Genomic DNA, 21,042 nt, shown 5'->3' with positions numbered 1-21,042 from the left:
GGTCATCCCCCTCTTCAAAGGGGGTGACACTCTAGACCCAAACTGTTAAGACCTACAGTATATCCATCCTGCCCTGCCTTTCTAAAGTCTTTGAAAGCCAAGTTAATAAACAGATCACTGACCATTTAGAATCCCACCGTACCTTCTCCGCTCGGTTTCTGAGCTGGTCACGGGTACACCTCAGCCATGCTCAAAGTACTAAACGATATCATAACCGCCATCGATAAAAGACAGTACTGTGCAGCCGTCTTCATTGACCTGGCCAAGGCTTTCGACTCTGTCAATCTCTGTATTCTTATTGGCAGACTCAATAGCCTTGGTTTCTCAAATGACTGCCTAGTCTGGTTCACCAACTACTTCGCAGATAGAGTTCAGTATGTAAAATCAGAAGGCTTGTTGTCCGGACCTCTGGCAGTCTCTATGGGGGTACCACAGGGTTCAATTCTCGGGCCGACTCTTTTCTCTGTATATATCAATGATTTCGCTCTTGCTGCGGGTGATTCTCTGATCCACCTCTACGCAGACGACACCATTCTGTATACATCTGGCCCTCCTTTGGACACTGTGTTAAGTTCTTAAGGTATAGGGGACGCTTGCGTCCCACTTGGCCTAAAGCCAGGGAAAATGCAGCACGGCAAATTCAAATAAAATTATATAAAAATCAAACTTTCATTAAATCACACATGTAAGATACTAAATTAAAGCTACGCTCGTTGTGAATCCAGTCAATATGTCAGATTTAAAAAAGGCTTTTCGGCGAAAGCATAACAAGCTATTATCTGATGATAGCACAAGAGTAAACAAAGAGAGTAGCATATTTAAACCCTGCAGGCCAAATCAAATCCAAATCAAATCAAATCCTTATACAAAACGCAGAAATAAAATATAAAACATGCCTTACCTTTGACGAGCTTCTTTTGTTGGCACTCCAATATGTCCCATAAACATCACAATTGATCCTTCTGTTAGATTAATTCCGTTCATATATATCCAAAATGTCCATTTATTTGGCACGTTTGATCCAGAAAAAAACTGCTTCCAATTTGCGCAACGTCACTGCAAAATATCTCAAGTTGCCTGTAAACTTTGCCAAAACATTTCAAACTACTTCTGTAATATAAATGTAGGTATTTTTAAACGTTAATAATCGATCAAATTGAAGACGGGTCTATCTGTGTTCAATTCAGGAAGACAACAAACCAAAGCTACTTTTCAAGTCTTGCGCACTCTCAACAGTGTTACCCAGTTCCTAAATGGCCGTACTTCTTCATTGCACAAAGGAATAACCTCAACCAAATTCCAAAGTCTGGTGACATCCAGTGGAAGCGGAAGGAACTGAAAACAAGAGCCTAAGAAATATAATTTCCCAATTGAGAATTCACTGAACAGACAGAGACCTAAAAAAAAAAGTCCTCGGGGTTTTGCCTGCTACATAAGTTCTGTTGTACTCAGACATGATTCAAACAGTTTTAGAAATGTCAGAGTGCTTTCTATCCAAATCTACTAATAGTATGCATATCTTATATTCTTGGCATGAGTAGCAGGAAGTTGAAATTGGCACGCTATTTATCCAAAAGTGAAAATGCTGCCCCCTATAGCTTGACCTTTTTAACTAGGGGGCAATATTTTCATTTTTGGATAAAAAACGTTCCCATTTTAAACAAGATATTTTGTCACGAAAAGATGCTCGACTATGCATATAATTGACAGCTTTGTATAGAAAACACTCTGACATTTCCAAAACTGCAAAGATATTGTCTTTGAGTGCAACAGAACTTATGTTACAGGCGAAACCCAGATAAAAATCCAATCAGGAAGTGCCGCATTTTTTGAAACCGCCTCATGCCAATGACTCCTTATATGGCTGTGAATGAGCTTACGTTTTCTACGTATTCCCCAAGGTGTCTACAGCATTGTGACGTCTTTTTACGCATTTATGTTGAAGAATAGCTGTAAGGGACCACATTTAGCAAGTGGTCACATGATGACTCCCGCAGAAAATCTTGCGTAAAGTACACAAGTAGTCATTTTTCCAATCGCTTCTTTTGAGAAACCAATTGTCCCGACGGATATATTATCGAATTGTTATGTGAAAAACACCTTGAGGATTGATTCTAAACAATGTTTGCCATCTTTCTGTCGATATTATGGAGCTAATTTGGAAAAAAGTTTGGCGTTGTAGTCGATTTCTCAGCCAAACATGACGAACAAACGGGAGCTATTTCGCCTACAAAAATAATCTTTTTGGAAAAAAGGAACATTTGCTATCTAACTGGGAGTCTCCTGAGTGAAAACATCCAAAGTTCTTCAAAGGTAAATGATTTCATTTGATTGCTTTTCTTATTTTCGTGAAAATGTTGTCTGCTGCCAGCAGAGCCTAGCATAGCATTATGCCATGATAAACTTACACAAAGGTGAAATAAATTAAAATGAAGGTCAGTTAATCCGGAAAATTTCAATAACCATCCAGAGCTATGATGAAACTGGCTCTCATCAGGACTGCCACAGGAATGGAAGCCCGACCCAGCGTTACCTCTGCTGCAGAGGATAAGTTCATTAGAGTTACCAGCCTCAAATAATGGCTTCACAGAGTTCAAGTAAAAGACACATCTCACCATCAACTGTTCGGAGATGACTGCGTGAATCAGGCCTTCATGGTTGATTGCTGCAAAAGGACACCACTACTAAAGGACACCAATAATAAGAAGAGACTTGCTTGGGCCAAGAAATGCGAGCAATGGACATTAGACCGGTGGAAATCTGTCTTTTGGTCTGATTTGAGATTTTTGATTCCAACCGCCGTGTCTTTGTGAGACGCAGAGTAGGAGAATGGATGATCTCCTCTTGTGGTTCCCACCGTGAAGCATGGAGGAGGTAGTGTGGGGGTGCTTTGCTGGTTACGCTGTTGGTGATTTATTTAGTATTCGAGGTAAACTTAACCAGCAGGGCTACCACAGCATTCTGCAGCAATACGTCATCCCATCTGGTTTGCTCTTAGTGGGAATTTAATTTGTTTTTCAACTTGACAATGACCCAACACACCTCAAGGCTGTGTAAGAGCTATTGGACCAAGAAGGAGCGTGATGGAGTGCTGCATCAGATGACCTGGTCAATCCCCCGACCTCAATCCAGTTGAGATGGTTTGGGATGAGTTGGACCGCAGAGTGAAATAAAAGCAGCCAACAAGTTCTCAGCATGTCTGAAATCCTTCAAGACTGTTGGAAAAGCATTCCTCATGAAGCTGGTTGAGAGAATGCCAAGAATGTGCAAAGGGTGGCTACTTTGAAGAATCTCGAATAGAGAATATATTTAGATTTGTTTAAAGGTTTTTTGGTTACTACATGATTACATATGTGTTATTTCACATTTTTGATGTCTCTATTATATGTCACTATTATTCTATTATTATTATTCTAAAGATATAGTGGTGAAAAAAAGACCAAATTGACATACTTGAGTAAAAGTAAAGATAGCTTAATAGGAAATGACTCAAGTAAAAGTTACCCAGTAAAATACTACTTGAGTAAAAGTCAAAGTATTTGGTTTTAACTATACTTAAGTATCAAAAGTAAATGTAATTGCAAAACGGTACTTTAGTATTAAAAGTAAAAGTATAAATAATTTCAAATTCAAATATTAAGCAAACCAGATGGCACAATTGTTAATTATTTTGACATTTGCGGATAGCCAGGGTCACACTCCAACCCTCAGACATTCAGAAACAAAGCATTTGTGTTTATTGAGTCCTGTCAAGGGGTGCGTAACTTGTGGCATGGAAGTCAAATGCAGGAGAGCAGAACTTGGTAAATAGCCGGAGCCGTTTAATGTACATAACTACCGGCATACAAAAGTAACAAAACACATGGGCACAAAAACCCGTATCGCACCAGTCACATAAAGCACACGTACTTACAATAAACAATTCCCGACAAGGACATGGGGAACATATACAACATGTAATTAGGGTATTGAAACCAGGTGAGTGCGACAACCAGACAAAACAAATGTAACATGAAAAATAGATTGATGATGGTGTCGTGTCTTTGGCTATGCCGGATTAAGTGATATGACATGCTATTCTATAAAATAATTTCTCTGTAATTAATATCACCTGATTGAGCTAATCATGTAAATGTAATTAACTAGAGAGTCTGGCACCACAAAATAATATTTATAGAGCTGTTATCTTCTAAATAAACTCTTAAAGACCTAGTAATATTTTACATCAATAGCAGTCAATATCAATCGTCACCTTAATTCAGTCTCATCTGAAAGTTGTAAATTCTTAGTTATCTGCACGAACCCTGGCTAACAATTTGAAACAGCAATACAAAATTGTGTTAAAGATTTATTTACTAAATACCTAACTAATCACACAGAATTACACATATTTAAATCATAACTTGTTTACAAATTACGTCATAAAGGAAAACGTCCCTGGCGGGCGGAACAGATATGACCGCTTGTTACACAAGGGAAAAGGGCTGGGTTTGTGTGAAAGAGCGGGAAGACTGAGGGACACAGGGAGAAGCTGTGCTATCGTAAATGCAATATCTGATGCATTATATGTTACCGCCCATTTGGAAAAGGAAAATGCAATAAATATTTACTCTGAGCTGCGCTTCGGTAGGTTGGTGGTAGATGGAAGGCCGTGTTGCCAAACCGAGTCCTTTGAAGAATGTCTCTGGTTGTCAATTGGATACGTTGTAGTAACGTCTTTGGGTGATAGATGGGATACTCTGTCTGTTCATTCCTAAGGGGGAAAGAGGTATTTATGACTGTCATAAACCTATCCCCCAGGCCAACGTCATGACAATGGCTAGAAGACCGGTGACGTCGACCGCCGAACACCGCCTGAACAAGGAGAGGAACCAACTTCGGTAGAAGTCGTGACAAGTCCGCAAGACCAGAGGTAGAAGAGATGACCATGTTCTATTGATAAGTGTGTAAATTGGACCATTTCTGTTCTGCTAACCATTCAAAATGTAACGTGTACTGTTGGGTGTCAGGGAAAATGTATGGAGTAAAAGTACAAAATTTCCTTTAGGAATGTAGTAAAGTTAAAGTTGTCAAAAATATACATAGTAAAGTACAGATACCCCGAAAAATGTCTTAAGTAGTACTTTAAAGTATTTTTACACCAATGCATAAAAAATACAACTATCTTTGTAGTTATAGGTAACCAGATTGTGAATACAGCTAAGTTACTAAGTCTTTGACCACGCTGCTTCCTTTAAAACCTCTTGTATAAACTACCCATCCCGGATCCGGGAGAATTTTCATCAACTACACTAATTAGCATAGCACAACGGTCAAAAAAACATTACTAGAAATATTCATATTCATGAAATCACAAGTGAAATATAGTGAAACACAGCTTAGCCTTTTGTTAATCACCCTGTCATCTCAGATTTTGAAATTATGCTTTACAGCCAAAGCAAGACAAGCGTTTGTGTAAGTTTATAAATAGCCATAATGCTAGCATAGCATTATGTCCAGCTAGCAGCAGGAAGCTTGGTCACGAAAATCAGAAAAGCAATCAAATTAACCGTTTACCTTTGATGATCTTCGGATGTTTCACTGACAAGACTCCCAGTTAGACAGCAAATGTTCCTGTTGTTCCATAAAGATTATTTTTATACCCAAAATACCTCCTTTTGTTTGTCACAGACAATATTTTTACAGTTTTGGAAACTTTAGAGTGTTTTCTATCCTAAGCTGTCAATTATATTCATATTCTAGCATCTAGTTCTGAGAAATAGGTTGTTTACTTTGGGAACGTTATTTTTCCAAAAATAAAATAGTGCCCCCTAGTTTCAAGAGGTTTTAAGAGTCCATCTTGGGCTAGCCTGTGTCCGACGAGCTAACTTAGCTTGGCTAGCGGGCTTATAAACAGCAGTGACTCAACATTTGAATTAAAAATTAATGTGGAAGTAATTTGTTGAGCATTTTAACATAATTTGGTGAATAAATAAACGTAATACTTACATTTAACAAAGATATTCCTTATTCCTCTAGAACATTTTCTCCCAAGGTGGGACTTCAGTCCTCCATTAATTCAGAAGTTTTGGGAATTTTCGCAGCGACCCAAGGTTTTATGGGATAGCCTATTTTACAGGATAGGGAACGAAAAAGCAAATACAGTACAAGTATGCGCCCCTGTGTGCTGTTTTCCAGACCTCCCAAGTAAGGGTATAGAACTTCTAGTAAGCTTAGTACATACTTGCCTTTTCACGTTTATATGTTTTGGAATCCATAGTGATAAATGGAGGACTCATCATGGACGGTAAATGGCACAGATACATGTACACAGATGAGTCCTCTATCTCTATGTTGGAATTGAATTTGAAAAATGACAGTTGTGTTCTGTACTTGCTGTACACCCTAGATAGAACACAAGTAGGCATTTTTAAACACAGCCAGTGTCCTCTCTTTCAGGTTGTTTTCAAACCAAATGCAGGCCAATTGCAAATAGTCTACAAATTAATAATGAATGATCAATATAGTTGAAAGCTTTAACAGGTCTATAAAAATGGGCAGTACAATGCTGCCTTTTGCCCATGCAATTTACAGTGTAATTTTGCACCAAAGAAGCAGCAGAAATAGTGCTGCATGCCAAATGACTTGGCCTGAAACCAGACTGATGGACACTTACTTTACATTTTGAAGCTGTAAAATATGTAACTTAAACTTACTTTCTACATATCATAATCATTCAACATGCAGGGCTCCTTCATTCATTGTAGACTATATGTTTACTTCTCTAAAGATTCTTCAAAATAAATGTGCTCTGTAAATACAACAATTGGCAATATAGACTACGGGGCTGGCGATGCAGTCTGTCTGGTCAGGTTCATCCCCAGTCCTCAGGGCCTTGACACAGGCTGCTCACTGTCAATGTGGACAAGTAGGATTAAGAGAATGCAATATCAAAGCAATGTCCTCACTGCAGAACATATTGTTGCATGACCTGTGTAGTTACTTCTAACATGGCTGATTTATTATTGATTAAACACACACACACACACAGAGAGAGAGAGCGAGAGATTGTGACACAGAAAGCTAGAGAGACATACACACATATGTATCCTCATATTACTCTTCTGGGAGAGAGTGTCAGAGTCAGTGTCAAGGAGATGGAGCATAACATGGAGACACTTCCCAACCACAACAGTGAGACGTGATAAAGAGGTGCTCTCCTGGGACGTAGAACTACATAAATCTCTGTGTCCTGTGTGTCCTAAACAGCTCCAGAAGAAACAGTACATTTTGTGTGTGTGTGTGTCCTGAGCAGATCCAGAAGATACATGGGTAGTAGAGCTCCGGGGTCTTCCATTCCACCTGAACATCATTGATCAAGAACATAATAGGATATCGAGCACAATTCAATTAAGCACTAGCAATGGGTTATTTAATGAAAACCTGCAGCAGATTCCAATCTTACCCCTGGGTGCACGTTTAGTTGTTTGCCCTAGCATTACACAGCTGATTCAAATCATCAAAGCTTGATGATGAGTTGGTTATTTGAATCAGCTGTGTCGTGCTAGGGCAAAAAAACCCTGGTCTATCCCTGAAAGTGTAGCAAGACAGAGAGAGAGCTGACCTTGATACATAGTATAAGAAGACCGGTATAGGTAAGGTGAGTAAGAAAGACACAAACATCTGAATGAAGATTATTTTCAAGCAAATAAATACAAATCATGATCTCCAACTGAAGATTAATTTAAGATTCCTTTATTTTTTAGATAATGCCTCGTACAATGCTCTTGACTCATACAATGCCTAATAAATATGTTCAGTGAACGTAAAATATAATATAATGTGAAAATAAATCCCAGTACGTTGACCATTATTCAATGGCTTGAAACAGATCATTTTAATGTGCTTTGCTCATATATTGTATGCATATCCAGCGTATCATTTCTCATACATATAACTCCAGGACTATATATTCTCTTGAATCCAGGATTTGAAAAGTTTGAATGAAAACATAACAGTCTTCTAGAACCTATAAATCCATACAAGGTCTAGTCTCTTGCGGCAAACTGTTGCACACGCACGATTTGGTTCCGGGTTCCAAGACGCATGATAGTATAATAGGGACAGCATGACACATTCAGATCATCAGATAGAATATGACATCATCAAAATCAAACGTCCATAATTCCCAGCTTGTTTTGAAAGTTTAAATCGAACAGACAGAAATTATTTAAAATTGATAACCAATGTCTAAAGAGCAGAGCTGTATAGATTTTTTAAAACATTATTTACATAGAAATTAAAGTGAACTAATACAAGGGTTTTTAGGTCATTTTGAAAAATCTGCCATATAATGTATTTCATCCATGACGCCGACTAGCCGTACTTCTCATTTATAATATCCACAATCCAACAGGAGTTTGAGAGCAGAAAAATACCATCCCTGTGGTCATCAGTCCTGTCATTGTGAGTGTTTGAGATCGACTACAATACATTGGAGTCGGACTTCACGGGATCACTGATCTATAAATCACCTTGCATCCCAAATAACTACACATTCTCTGATCAATATTAGCCATTCTGCATCTGGAGCCTTTCTCAAACTGATCCCCTCAAACGCGCTTAAGATTCTCTCCCCTCCCCTCTCCTCTCCTCATCCCTCCTCTCTTATCCAAGGTAAGGATGATCACTCTGGAAGTTGTAGTCTGGACACACTTTCTGCACGAGCTTATAATCGATACTGAAGAAGGAGATGAAGATGCAGATGACTTTAAATGGTTTGGCGCAGAGCCAGGCGGCATGGGACTGAGTGTGCTCTGAGAAGCAGGTCTGGGAGGGGTCGTAGAGGCAGGGCTTGGGCTTCTTGGAACGGTTGGTCTTCTCGTACTCCACCCGGCAGTTGAAGGTCTTTATCTCTTTGGGGTCGATGGTGGACTGGTGCGGGGTCTGTTGTTGGGTGATCTGGGTGAGCTCTGGGTGGAGCTGAGCGTGGAGGCCTGGTTGGTGGTGCTGCAACACCTCGAACTCCACCACCTTGGTGGGAGGGACAATACTGACAGAGACGTTACCGAGACTGGACGAGTTGTGGCGGAAGTAGACGGTGAACGTGCCGTTGATGTGGTCCACGATCTTCCCCGTGACCAAGAGGCTGAACTTCATAGTCTTCACGTTGAAGTAGAAATCCCCCCAGCCGAAGATCTTCTTGGTCTTCTGTGCCGTCTTAAGTGAGGGTTTGCGTTTGTTGCGGTAGCCTGTCTGGTCAAGTAGGAGCGACTGATTACGAGCCCAGTCGTAGGGGTTAAAGAAGCTGTAGGTTGGGGTTTTCAGAGGAGGCTTCATGGGCGGGTTGCCGACCCCGTCCATGCCGGTGGAGAAGATGCGGGAGGTGGTTTGGTATGGGGGTTTGACTCCCCCTGTGGCCCCTCCGCCGGTGCCGACGGCTCCCTCTCCCATGCCATACGGTAGGGTCTTCATCACTGAGCCTGCTGGACCCAGGTCTAGTCCAGGGTAGCCCTTGGCCACCTGCTTCTCCAGTCCCTGCGCCTGAGGAGAGAGAGAGGGAGAGAGAAAGAGAGAGGGGGGAGAGAGTTAGTGTCAAGGAATATTGATTATCATTCATCTCATACACTATGCAGGTTGTTAGATGACTTGGATGGCTTTTCTTCATCCCCCGATTCCAACCAGACACAAAGCATCTATTTTTATAATGACATAATTTGTTGTGGATGTTGTTTTGCACAGTAAAGCAGATTTTACATGTGAAGATAATGGACGGGGTTTGTTCAGACAGGCGACACAGCTTTAATCCACAGTCTAGTAAGTGGTTATTCACAGAGGTGATTGACTAGACATCTTCTCTTGTTCTCCCTTCATGTCTCATCAATCATGTCACTGCTAAACACATAGACTATGAAGCACTGTCACATACACACATTCTGCCACACACCCCAGAAGATGACGGTTTGACGTTTAAAATTACAGCTTTTTTAAAAGGGTTATAACACCAACACAAGCTCCCCACAACAGAGACACATCGCAATCCAGCTACAGTATAAAAATTATCCTAATAGATAAACAAACCATCAAACAAGAAAAACCAAAACTCAAAAAAGAGAGCAACACCCCCCACAGTCAGACGTCGGCGTAAATAGTCATGCAAGAATGATTTTTTGTCTCCTAATTCTGTCTGACCAAACCAGCGAAGTAGAACAGACAGGTTTGTGCCAAAATTCTGCTCATTTGCTATCAATCATTAATCCCAATAATAACCTCATGTTGCCATTTGTCTCAGACTCCTAATACAGTACTCAATACACACATTAATGTATCTTTGTTTGCGTTCCAACTGGCACTATATGATGCATTACTTTTGACCAGGGCCCATAGGGTTTGGCCATAGGGCTCTGGTCAAAAGTAGTGCACTGCATAGGGGATATAGGGTACCATGTGGGACGCAGACACTCATTCAATGAATGTATGCATTTCTCCTGCTCATTCATTAACATGGGGCCAAGCGGGCCTCAGCAGTCTGCTTTTAAGGTGAATTGATCGGGGTGAAATGACTGGAAGTATATTGAGCGCTGGCTGAATTAATTAAAAGACAGATGTTGATGAATGGCTATTGATCTGATAACGAGTTGCTGGTGGATTTTTAACAGTCGCTGGAGTCCCCTGGGTGGGTTGCTATGTTTTGTGTGTCTGAGGAAGGAGGGGGGGGCAGTGAACTCACAGAATCTAAATCAAAGATAGGTAACATGGACTTGACTGCGAGATGACCGAGAAAGTCAGTAAGTGTCTAAAAACCTATTTAAACATAATTTGCATAGAAAGGCACAGTAAAAGTTTAAGTCTGAACTTTGCGCATGACACAAGTAATTTTTCCAACAATTGTTTACAGACAAATTATTTCACTTATAATTCACTGTATCACAATTCCATTAAGTTGACTGTGCCTTTAAATAGCTTGGAAAATTCCAGAAAATGATGTCACGGCTTTAGAAGCTTCTGATAGGCTAATTGACATAATTTCAGTCAATTGGAGGTGTACCTGTGGATGTATTTCAAGACCTACCTTCAAATTCAGTGCCTCTTTGCTTGACATCATGGGAAAATCAAAAGAAATCAGTCAAGACCGCAGAAAAAAAATTGTAGACCTTCACAAGTCTGGTTAATCCTTGGGAGCAATTTCCAAACGCCTGAAGGTACCACGTTCATCTGTACAAACAATATTACACAAGTATAAACACCATGGGACCAGGCAGCCGTCATACCGCTCAGGAAGGAGACGCGTTCTGTCTCCTAGAGATGAGCGTACTTTGGTGAGAAAAGTGCAAATGAATCCCAGAACAACAGCAAAGGACCTTGTGAAGATGCTGGAGGAAAAAGGTACAAAAGTATCTATATCCACAGTAAAACGAGTCCTATATCGACATAACCTGAAAGACCGCTCATCAAGGAAGAAGTCACTGCTCCAAAACCACCATAAAAAAGCCGGTTTACGGTTTGCAAGTGCACATGGGGACAAAGATCATACTTTTTGAAGAAATGTCTTCTGGTCTGATGAAACAAAAATAGAACTGCTTGGCCATAATGACCATTGTTATGTTTGGAGGAAAAAGGGGGAAGCTTGCAAGCCAAAGAACACCATCCCAACCATGAAGCACGGGGGTGGCATCATCATGTTCTGAGGGTGCTTTGCTGCTGGAGGGACTGGTGCACTTCACAAAATAGATGGCATCCTGAGGTAGGACAGTTATGTGGATATATTGAAGCAACATCTCAAGACATCAGTCAGGAAGTTAAAGCTTGGTTGCAAATGGGTCTTCCAAATGGACAATGACCCAAAGCATACTTCAATGACCCCATGTTGTGGCAAAATGGCTTAAGGACAACAAAGTAAACACAAAGTCCTGACTTCAATCTTATTGAACATTTGTGGCCAGAACTGAAAAAGTGTGCGCAAGCAAGGAGGCCTACAAACCTCACTCAGTTATACCAGCTCTGTCAGGGGGAATGGGCCAAAATTCACCCAGCTTATTGTGGGAAACTTGTGGAACCTGTTTGACCCAAGTTAAACAATTTAAAGGCAATGCTACCAAATACTAACTGAGTGTATGTAAACTTCTGACGCACTGGGAATGTGATTAAAGAAATAAAAGCTGAAATAAATAATTGTCTCTACTATTATTCTGACATTTCACATTCTTAAAATAAAGTGGTGATCCTAACTGACCTAAGACAGGGTCGTTTTACTAGGATTAAATGTCAGGAATTGTGAAAATCTGAGTTTAAATGTATTTGGCTAAGGTGTACGTAAACTTCCGACTTCAACTGTACGTAGGTGTAGTGTATTTCCAGTGTATTTTGTTACATGTCATGTAGGTTTTAGCATAATTACAATAATACATTATACATGTATGCCCTGTAATGAATGTACATGTAACACATGCATGCAGAGTTTAACCTTCTCTGACAGCCATGTCAGCAGTGCTGTCAGGTATCGCCATGTGTGGCAATCTCTCAGACTAACACTGAATCACACAGCATTATTAGACCTAATCATCACAGCTCTGTTAGCATGGTGTTATGCAGAGGCTCCATGGTCGTGTGTGTGTGAGTGTGTGTGTGTGTGTGTGTGTGTGTGTGTGTGTGTGTGTGTGTGTGTGTGTGTGTGTGTGTGTGTGTGTGTGTGTGTGTGTGTGTGTGTGTGTGTGTGTGTGTGTGTGTGTGTGTGTGTGTGTGTGTGTGTGGGTGTGTGTGTGTGTGTGTGTGTGTGTGTGTGTGTGTGCGTGTGTGTGTGTGTGTGATGAACATAGTAGTTATTATGTTATTATGGCTCCATGATCATCACACCAGCAAGGAGCCTGAACTCAAAATTGGAGCTTAAGAGGTCAGCTAAATCATACACTTCACTACAATATCCAGCCTACATAGGATGTACGGTGCCTTCAGAAAGTATTCAGACCCCTGGACTTTTTACAAATGTTGTTGTGTTACAGCCTGCATTTAAAATGTATTACATTTAGATGTTGTGTCACTGATCTACACACAATACCAAATAATGTCAAAGTGAAATTATGTTTTTAGAAATGTTTACAAATTAATAAAACATGTCAACCTGAAAAAATCTGAAGAATTTGCTTAACAAGTCAGATAATAAATTGCATCGATTAACTCTTTCTGCAATAATGGTGTTTAACATGATTTTTGAACGATTACCCCATCTCTATACCCCAAACATACAATTATCTGTGATAGGACAAAAACTAAGGATAGATCAACAACATTGTAGCTACTTAACAATACTGACCTTAAATGATGGAGTGAAAAGAAGGAAGCCCGTACAGAATAAAAATATTCCAAAACATGCATCCTGTTTGCAATAAGGCACTAAAGTAATACTGCAAAAAAATATAGCAAAGAAATGAACTTTTTGCCCTAAATACAAAGCATTATGTTTGGGGCATATCCAACACATCACTCAGTACCACTCTTCATATTTTCAAGCATTGTGGTGGCTGCATCATCTAATGGGTATGCTTGTCATCGGCAAGGACCGGGGAGTTTTTTAGGATAAAAAGAAGAGCAGTAGAGATAAGCACAGGCTTTCCAACAGACACGGGGAGACAAATCTACCTTTCAGCAGGACGATAACGTTACTCACCAAGACGACATTGATTGTTCCAGAGTGGCGTAGTTAAATTGGTTTGGAAATCTAAAACAACACTTGAAAATGGCTGTCTAGCAATGATCAACAACAAACTTGACAGAGCTTGAACAATTTTAAGAAGAATAATGGGAAAATATTGTACAATCCAGATTTGCAGCACTTGTACAATCCAGATTTGCAGACTTACCCAAAAAGACTCATGGCTTTAATGGCTGCCAAAGGTGATTCTAACATGAATTGACTCAGGGGGTTGAATACTTATCTAATCAAAATATATTTGTGTTTTATTTTCAATTAATACTTTTTTGTTGATACATTTTTATTCCACTTTGACATTACACAGTATGCTGAGTAGATCACTGACAAAAAATACAATTAAGTCAGTTAAGGACAAATTCTCATTTTACAATGACGGCCTACCCCGGCCAATTGTGCGCCGCCCTATGGGACTGATACAGCCCGTGATACAGCCCGGGATCAAACCAGGATCTGTAGTGATGCCTCTAGCACTGAGATGCAGTGCCTTAAACCACTGCGCCACTAGGGAGCAAAATCCCACTTTGTAACACAACAAAATGTGGTCGGGTGTGAATAGTTTTTGATTCACTGCACTCCAATCAAAATATCCAATTAGTTCAATGATGTATGTTCACTGTATATATGTTTATAGCACAATATTTCAGAATGATTTTATGATACATACAATGTGATTAAAAACAATCCACAGTTATTTAAAAAAAATAAGCTAATGATCCTCTGTGGCCGAATCATGATTTTTGGTGTAGTAGCCTATTTTGAATGATTTATATTAATTTATGTATAGACAGGTATAGGCTAATTAGGTTACATCATTTCGGCAATTTAATTCAATTTACTTTAGGGTAAGCTTAGTGAACTCATCGAACCACATTTTGGAGTCCATTCACACATTTTTTATGCTTCTGACATGCGGTGACAGGGTTGGGTAGGTTACTTTCTAAATCTAATCCGTTGCAGTTACTAGTTACCTGTCCAAAATTGTCATCAGTAACGTAACTTTTGGATTACCCAAACTTAATCTGATTACATTCAGCTACTTTTAGATTACTTTCCCCTTAAGAGGCATTCGAAGAAGACAAAAATGTATGTTACCAATTGAATGACATCTATTGCAGGATAAATCAATGTTAAAGTTTACATAGCTGGCCATATCGATGTCAAATTTTACTTCATAGGTTGGTTATGTAGACTTATTCTAACCCATCGCTTTCTACTACATATAATAATAGGATTAAATTATATCTTTGCATTAATATATATAACTTATATGTCCAAAAATTGATGTAGCCACTACAGATTGCCCCTTTAAGTCTATCAAAAGTGTCCGACTTTGAGCGTGTGTCCATTAGGCCTATGGGTGTATTTTTTGTCAGCATGAATTTGAGTAATAAAAGCCCTATTTTTATTAGATAGGCTGGGATCCGCACTATGCAGCTGTTACATGAGCACTTTCACTGGCTGTCCACTGGTTTCAAAAACAATGATTGATAGGCAGCCAAAACTTCTTGAATTCAACTATTATTGGGTTCAAATACCCATTTCGATTTCTGAATAGCCATCCACAACAACCACAATATGTAAGGCGCAAATAGCTAAATGAGAGAGTAGCAGTGTGATTCACATCAATGTGCTATGTAGATATCAATAATAAGTGATATCCGTATCGCTGTAGACTACACCACTGCTGTCATCCTTACCTCCAAGCGTTTATTCAAGTTGGATAATCTTTGGATGCCGACAGCAGTCGCACCATTGGAAGACATAACTTAGACTGTAGCCTACAAAATTCCTTCTCCTGTTCTTTTCCCGCGATCCATCAAACACATAGCGGTCTCTGACTTGTGGTTAGAGTCGCTCAGGTGGAACGAATTTAAACTTGCGCCTTTTCCAATTATGATTTGAATGTCATTGAGAAAACAGAAGTGTCAAAGATTTTTTTTCACTAACATCCTTTCTGAATTTAAAAGTAATCCATGAAGTAGTGTCTAGTTTTTTAAAGTATCTGTAATCTGATTACAATATTTGTGCTGGTAACGTAATGGATTACAGTTTAAAAAAAATTGTAATCCCTTACATGTAACAGATTTACATGGAATCAGTTTACTCCCCAATCCTGTGCGGTAATGATAAAATGTGATGAAATAGCCTAAAGCTTTTTTGACATTTTGTTTCAGTTATTGTTATAGGCTCATATTTAACCAGTATGGTAAATAATTATTTTGCTGGGATGTCGTATCGGACCGTACCGCCTTACTTTCACCCTTGCATACACCTCACAGCAAATACAATTTCCATGTGATAACCTGGACTTGTCATTCCCATTTCAGCAGCCGAAGCTGGATCCCGAAACAGAAAAAGGTTGAAAAGTATAAAACAGACAGAGTACCCCCTTTGAATGCGTCAGTGAGGAGGAGTCCTAAATACTCCTATTTTATATGTGGAGTCAGTTCAGGATATTCATCCTTACAGAGAGATTTAAGATTTAATCTGTCCATCAATAGTGACTATCTTGAATCAAAGACACACACTAGATAGAGGTTGGTAAGGACTAGGGCTGTTACGGTGACCATATTACAACTACACCGGCGGTCACTGAGTCATGAAGAAAGTCAAATTCCATGTGACCGTTTAATCACAGTAATTGGGCTACTCCAAACTCTGATGCTGCTGGTGGTCATGAGTAGCCTACAAAACTTGCTAACCGCCTGGTACTCAGTACGCTTTTGTCCCTCTAATCACTCTGACATCAATGCAAATGTCATCGAAAATCTAATCAAACACTTCATGAGAGCCCATGAGCTCATGTTGTGCAACATTTCTATAGGCTATGCAATTGCGTGAGAAAACAGAGGGAAGACCTTTTAAAAAGAGGGGGATCCCATCAGCTTTCTATAAGCTAGGCCTATTATATTTATACCTCAACTTTCCTAGTATTAAGCACATTGCTTGTCTTTACAACAGGAGTATAGCCTACCTGGCTGGCATGAAAATGCTATTTAAGTGCATAAATGACATGTATTCTTTTCCCCCTGCCCCTGTTTCGATACAGATGCATGATAATGGCCTATTCTAAATTAAAACAAATTTCACACATTATTTAGTGTATGTAAAGACAAGAATAGTCTGATGGGTGACATTTTTAGCCTTGCACTTTTAAATGATATATTATCACTTGCGAATAATGCCCAGCATAAGGCAAGAAACAATGCATACCTTTCATTTTCAAATCATAGTCCCACACCTCATGTAGCCTAGCCCATAGGCCTATATGTTTTTATAAGGTTTGTATTTCAACTAAAGTGGCCAAATAACTTCTTAAAATGAAGCACACGAATCCGCTTTACAATGGGTGTAGAGCCTAACTGGCATACATAAGCAGTGTGTGAGTTTCAAGTTTGGGGAAAAAAATCACCATAAAAATGCACCTTTATAATAAAAGTATTACATACATAATCACATTTGCGGTCACTTTTGATAATGGTGTTTTCCCGCTAATGGAACATTTGCACGGCCTACTACCGTGTGTGCATTGTTGCGCTTATAATGTGAAAAAAATAGTCTTATAGTTTATCAAAATTTTAAGCTAATCTGTTGCGTCAGCCTCATTGAGTAAAAAAAGTGTATTTGATGCTAGTGGTTGTATTATTTTGGGATCTATCGCATCCCACAACGGTCCCAGACTATGTTTGTTGGAATATTTATTTCTCGCACAGAATAGGTCAACTTTTGTACTACGGGGGATAGTAGATTGACATAGGCTAGTGCTTTAGCTGTTCGTTAGGCCTATGTCACGTCCTGACCTTAGTTTCCTTTTTACGTCTCTATTTTGGTTTGGTCAGGGCGTTTGGTCAGGGCGTGAGTTGGGGTGGGCATTCTGTGTTTTTTCTATGTTTTCTATTTCTATGTGTTTGGCCTGGTATGGTTCCCAATCAGAGGCAGCTGTCAATCGTTGTCTCTGATTGAGAACCATACTTAGGTAGCCTTTTCCCACCTGTGTTTTGTGTTTAATTATTTTTCCGTACGTTTTTGTGTGCACCTCGGTTGCGTCACGTTCTTTGCTGTTTACCTGTTTGTTTTTTTGGTTATTTGAGTTTCACTTTCATTAAAAGATGTGGAACTACATGCACGCTGCGCCTTGATTTATGACAGGGAGTTTGAGGATAGCGAGCGTGACAGCCTACTCATCTTGTTGGCTGACGAAAAGTAAATGTGGACAGTTCTTCCAATATCTTCAATATGCGCCTCGGAATTGGATAAGGATGTGCGCAGTTGAGTCCCTGATGTGTCTGTCTTCACTTGTAGCCTGTGAGAAAGACTCGATCAGAGAGCCATGTGAGTGAGAGGTGCTTCAGAGCATGCAGCACACAGGAAGAATGGAATACAAATTATTATATTCAGCCCAAGGGCAAAATGGCCACTGGCCGCAAAAGGCATGGAAATCACAACTAAAGTTACATTAGTAACTCTAAATGAAGCATAAAGTGCCTGTTTCTTTGTTAACCGCTCGACACAGAATAGCCGCATGTGCGCACTCTCTTAAATTGTTTGCAGAAAATATCCTTTCTATTTTTTTTCAGCTTTGTTCAATTGTATTCTTCATACTATAAAATAATATAAAATAATGCCACCGGATTCTAAGCAAATCTTGGCTGCTAAACGAGTGTAGCCCACAGCCATATCACATAGCCAGATCAGGACATAACATAAGGACAACACTATTCTGTTCTTCTGAAAGAGACATTTTCTTCATATCATGTTTCTTTAGACCTGTCTAAAATAAATAATGGATTTATTGTGAGGGTGTAGGTTATCTTACATGGATTTATTAGACATTTTAAAATGTAGACGTTCCAAAGCTCTGCATCAGTTGATTGTAAGGCTATGTGTGGAAGTCAGGAGATGCTAAATGTGTTTATGTTAATTAACGGTCAATTACCGTGAGATGGGCCGTTATTTGCTTGACAATCACCGCCTGATGACATTTCGTGACCGCCACAGCCCTAGTAAGGACACTGCGCCGAGGTTGCTAAGCTAAAGATATGGTTCATATTTTAAATCAAAGACACACTGGGTAGAGGTTGGTAAAGGGTGAAATGGCTCCTCTCACATGGGGAGCAGATAATGTTTCAGCAAATTAGCCACACGCCAGGAGATCACACAGTGAGGTCAAAGATTAGGGTTGAAAGTATGGAGTCAGCAATGTTGCTTCAAATACGGCAGGAAAGGGAGGGTAAAGCTATACGATCCTTTTAAAATCAATGCTGGTTGTTGCTGAAAGGACTATGCGGAATAAATAAAATTAATAAAAAATTAATATGTCCAGAAATGTATGTACACAGTAGGCCTACAGCTATTTGTTGAAATCTAAATTAAACACATACACAGTATATTCCACTTTTCACAGACTGGAAAATCCAGACCAGTGGAGGTGCATAAATTCGCATTCGCTACATGCAGAGCCTTCGGAAAGTATTCACACCTCTTGACCTTTTCCAAATGTTGTTGTGTTACAGCATGAATTTAAAATTGATTACATTGATACAATACACCCTGTCACTACAGAGATACAGGCATCCTTCCTAACTCAGTTGCCGGAGAGGAAGGAAACCACTCAGGGATTTCACCATGAGACCAATGGTGACTTTAAAACAGTTGCAGAATTTAATGACTGTGATAGGAGAAAACTGAGGATGGATCAATACCATTGTAATTAAAGTACTCCACATAAATAGCATAATTGGCCTATGGAGTGAAAAGAAGGAATCCTGTACAGAATAGAACTATTCCAAAACCTGCATCCTGTTTGCAACAAGGCACTAAAGTAATACTGCAAAAAAACGTGGCAAACAAATCAACTTTTTGTCCTGAATACAAGTGTTATGTTTGGGGCAAATCCAACACAACACATTACTGAGTACCACTCTCCAGATTTTCAAGCGTAGTGGTGGCAACATCATGTTATGGGTATGCTTGTAATCCTTAAGGACTGGGGAGGTTGTCAGGATAAAAATAAGTGGAATAGAGCTAAGCACAGTCAAAACCCTAGAGGAACACAAGGCCAGATCTACACTGGAGTTGCTTACCAAGTAGACAGTGAATGTTCAGGAGTGGCCGAGTAACAGTTTTGTCTTAAATCTACTTGAAAATCTATGGCAAGACCTGAAAATGGTTGTCTAGCAATGATCAACAACCAATTACAATTTTGAAAAGAATAATGTGCAAATGTTGCACAGTCCAGGTTTGGAAAGATCTTAGAGACTTAACCAGAAAGACTCACAGCTGTAATCGCTGCAAACGGTGCTTCTACAAAGTATTGACTCAGGGGTGGGAATACTTATGTCATTATGGGGTATTGTGTGTGTAGATGGGTGAGAATCTATTTAATCACTTTTGAATTCAGGCTGTAACACAACAAAATATGGAATACGTCAAGGGGTATGAATACTTTCTTAAGGTACTGTAAATACACAAAGTAATTCCGCAGTACCATTAAAAAAAGACTTAAGTACTGTAGGCCTACGCCTCAAAAGCTGACAAATATAGCCGTCCCTCTGACTCCCTCAGATAATAATCATAAAATGGAGTGAAGCAATCTTTCCCTCTTCTCTGACAGAAATAGGTTTCTTCACACCGTACAAGCACTTCGAATCAACCCAATAATCTCATTCACCAAACTCAGTTCACCTCTAAGGGACAGGTGGTCAATTGAAGTAATGCATCTGTGTTATTTGGCATGCCAGCATGATATATGTCAGCAACGTTTCACAGCTAAGATGATTTAACACAAGATTCTCTCTCAGCCCCCCCCATTTATTTGTCAAGCTTATGGTTTGGGAGGGGAACGGATAAAGATGGAGTGATTTTTTTTCTGGTAAAATTTTGTATACATTTGTATGATACAGGCAAGAAATGTGCCAGGAAGAGAATTGAATTACGAGACATTACAGGAGAGAGAATGAGCTAAGGAAAATGTTATTACTGAAGAGGTAAGATGAGAGAGAAGAGCAAGAACATGCACTTTCTCTAGGGGATGTTGAAACATTAATAACACTTTAACTTCATTTGGTGGGTCTACGAGCAAAAAGCATCTTAGTACACTGTTTAGGAAAGAGGAGCGCAGAGCTAGCCGATCAACTGTAAGTGCATACAGAGAGAAGCAGGCTCTGTCCCAAATGGTACCCTACTCCCTGTGTTTTGCACTACTATTCCAGGGTCTTTTGACCAGGGCCTATCGAGCTCTGGTCGTGAGCAATGCACTATATATGGAAGAGGGTGCCATTTCGGAAAGCACTTGCAGTGATTGGAAAGCCAGAGCATGTTCGATGCAGCAGGAAGAAAGTAGGTTCATACTCACT

The 21,042-nt window shown here is 39.7% G+C and overlaps 1 protein-coding gene across 1 annotated transcript in view; it reads right to left on the bottom strand.

The window, feature by feature from the left end:
* Positions 1–7,740: 7,740 nt before the first annotated feature.
* LOC112254149 (neurexophilin-2) overlaps positions 7,741–21,042 on the bottom strand; it is a 109,734-nt gene continuing 96,432 nt past the window's right edge. Inside the window, exon 2 of the mRNA XM_024426429.2 lies at positions 7,741–9,522. Within this exon, the coding sequence (XP_024282197.1) occupies positions 8,647–9,522 (876 nt within the window). The 3' untranslated portion in view covers positions 7,741–8,646. The remainder of the gene's footprint in view (positions 9,523–21,042) is intronic.

This window comes from Oncorhynchus tshawytscha, linkage group LG07 (genome assembly GCF_018296145.1).
Source record: "Oncorhynchus tshawytscha isolate Ot180627B linkage group LG07, Otsh_v2.0, whole genome shotgun sequence".
Classification (NCBI taxonomy): Eukaryota; Metazoa; Chordata; class Actinopteri; order Salmoniformes; family Salmonidae; genus Oncorhynchus; species Oncorhynchus tshawytscha.
Note: the sequence above shows the minus strand (reverse complement) of the source record. Positions and strands in the feature narration are given on the sequence as shown.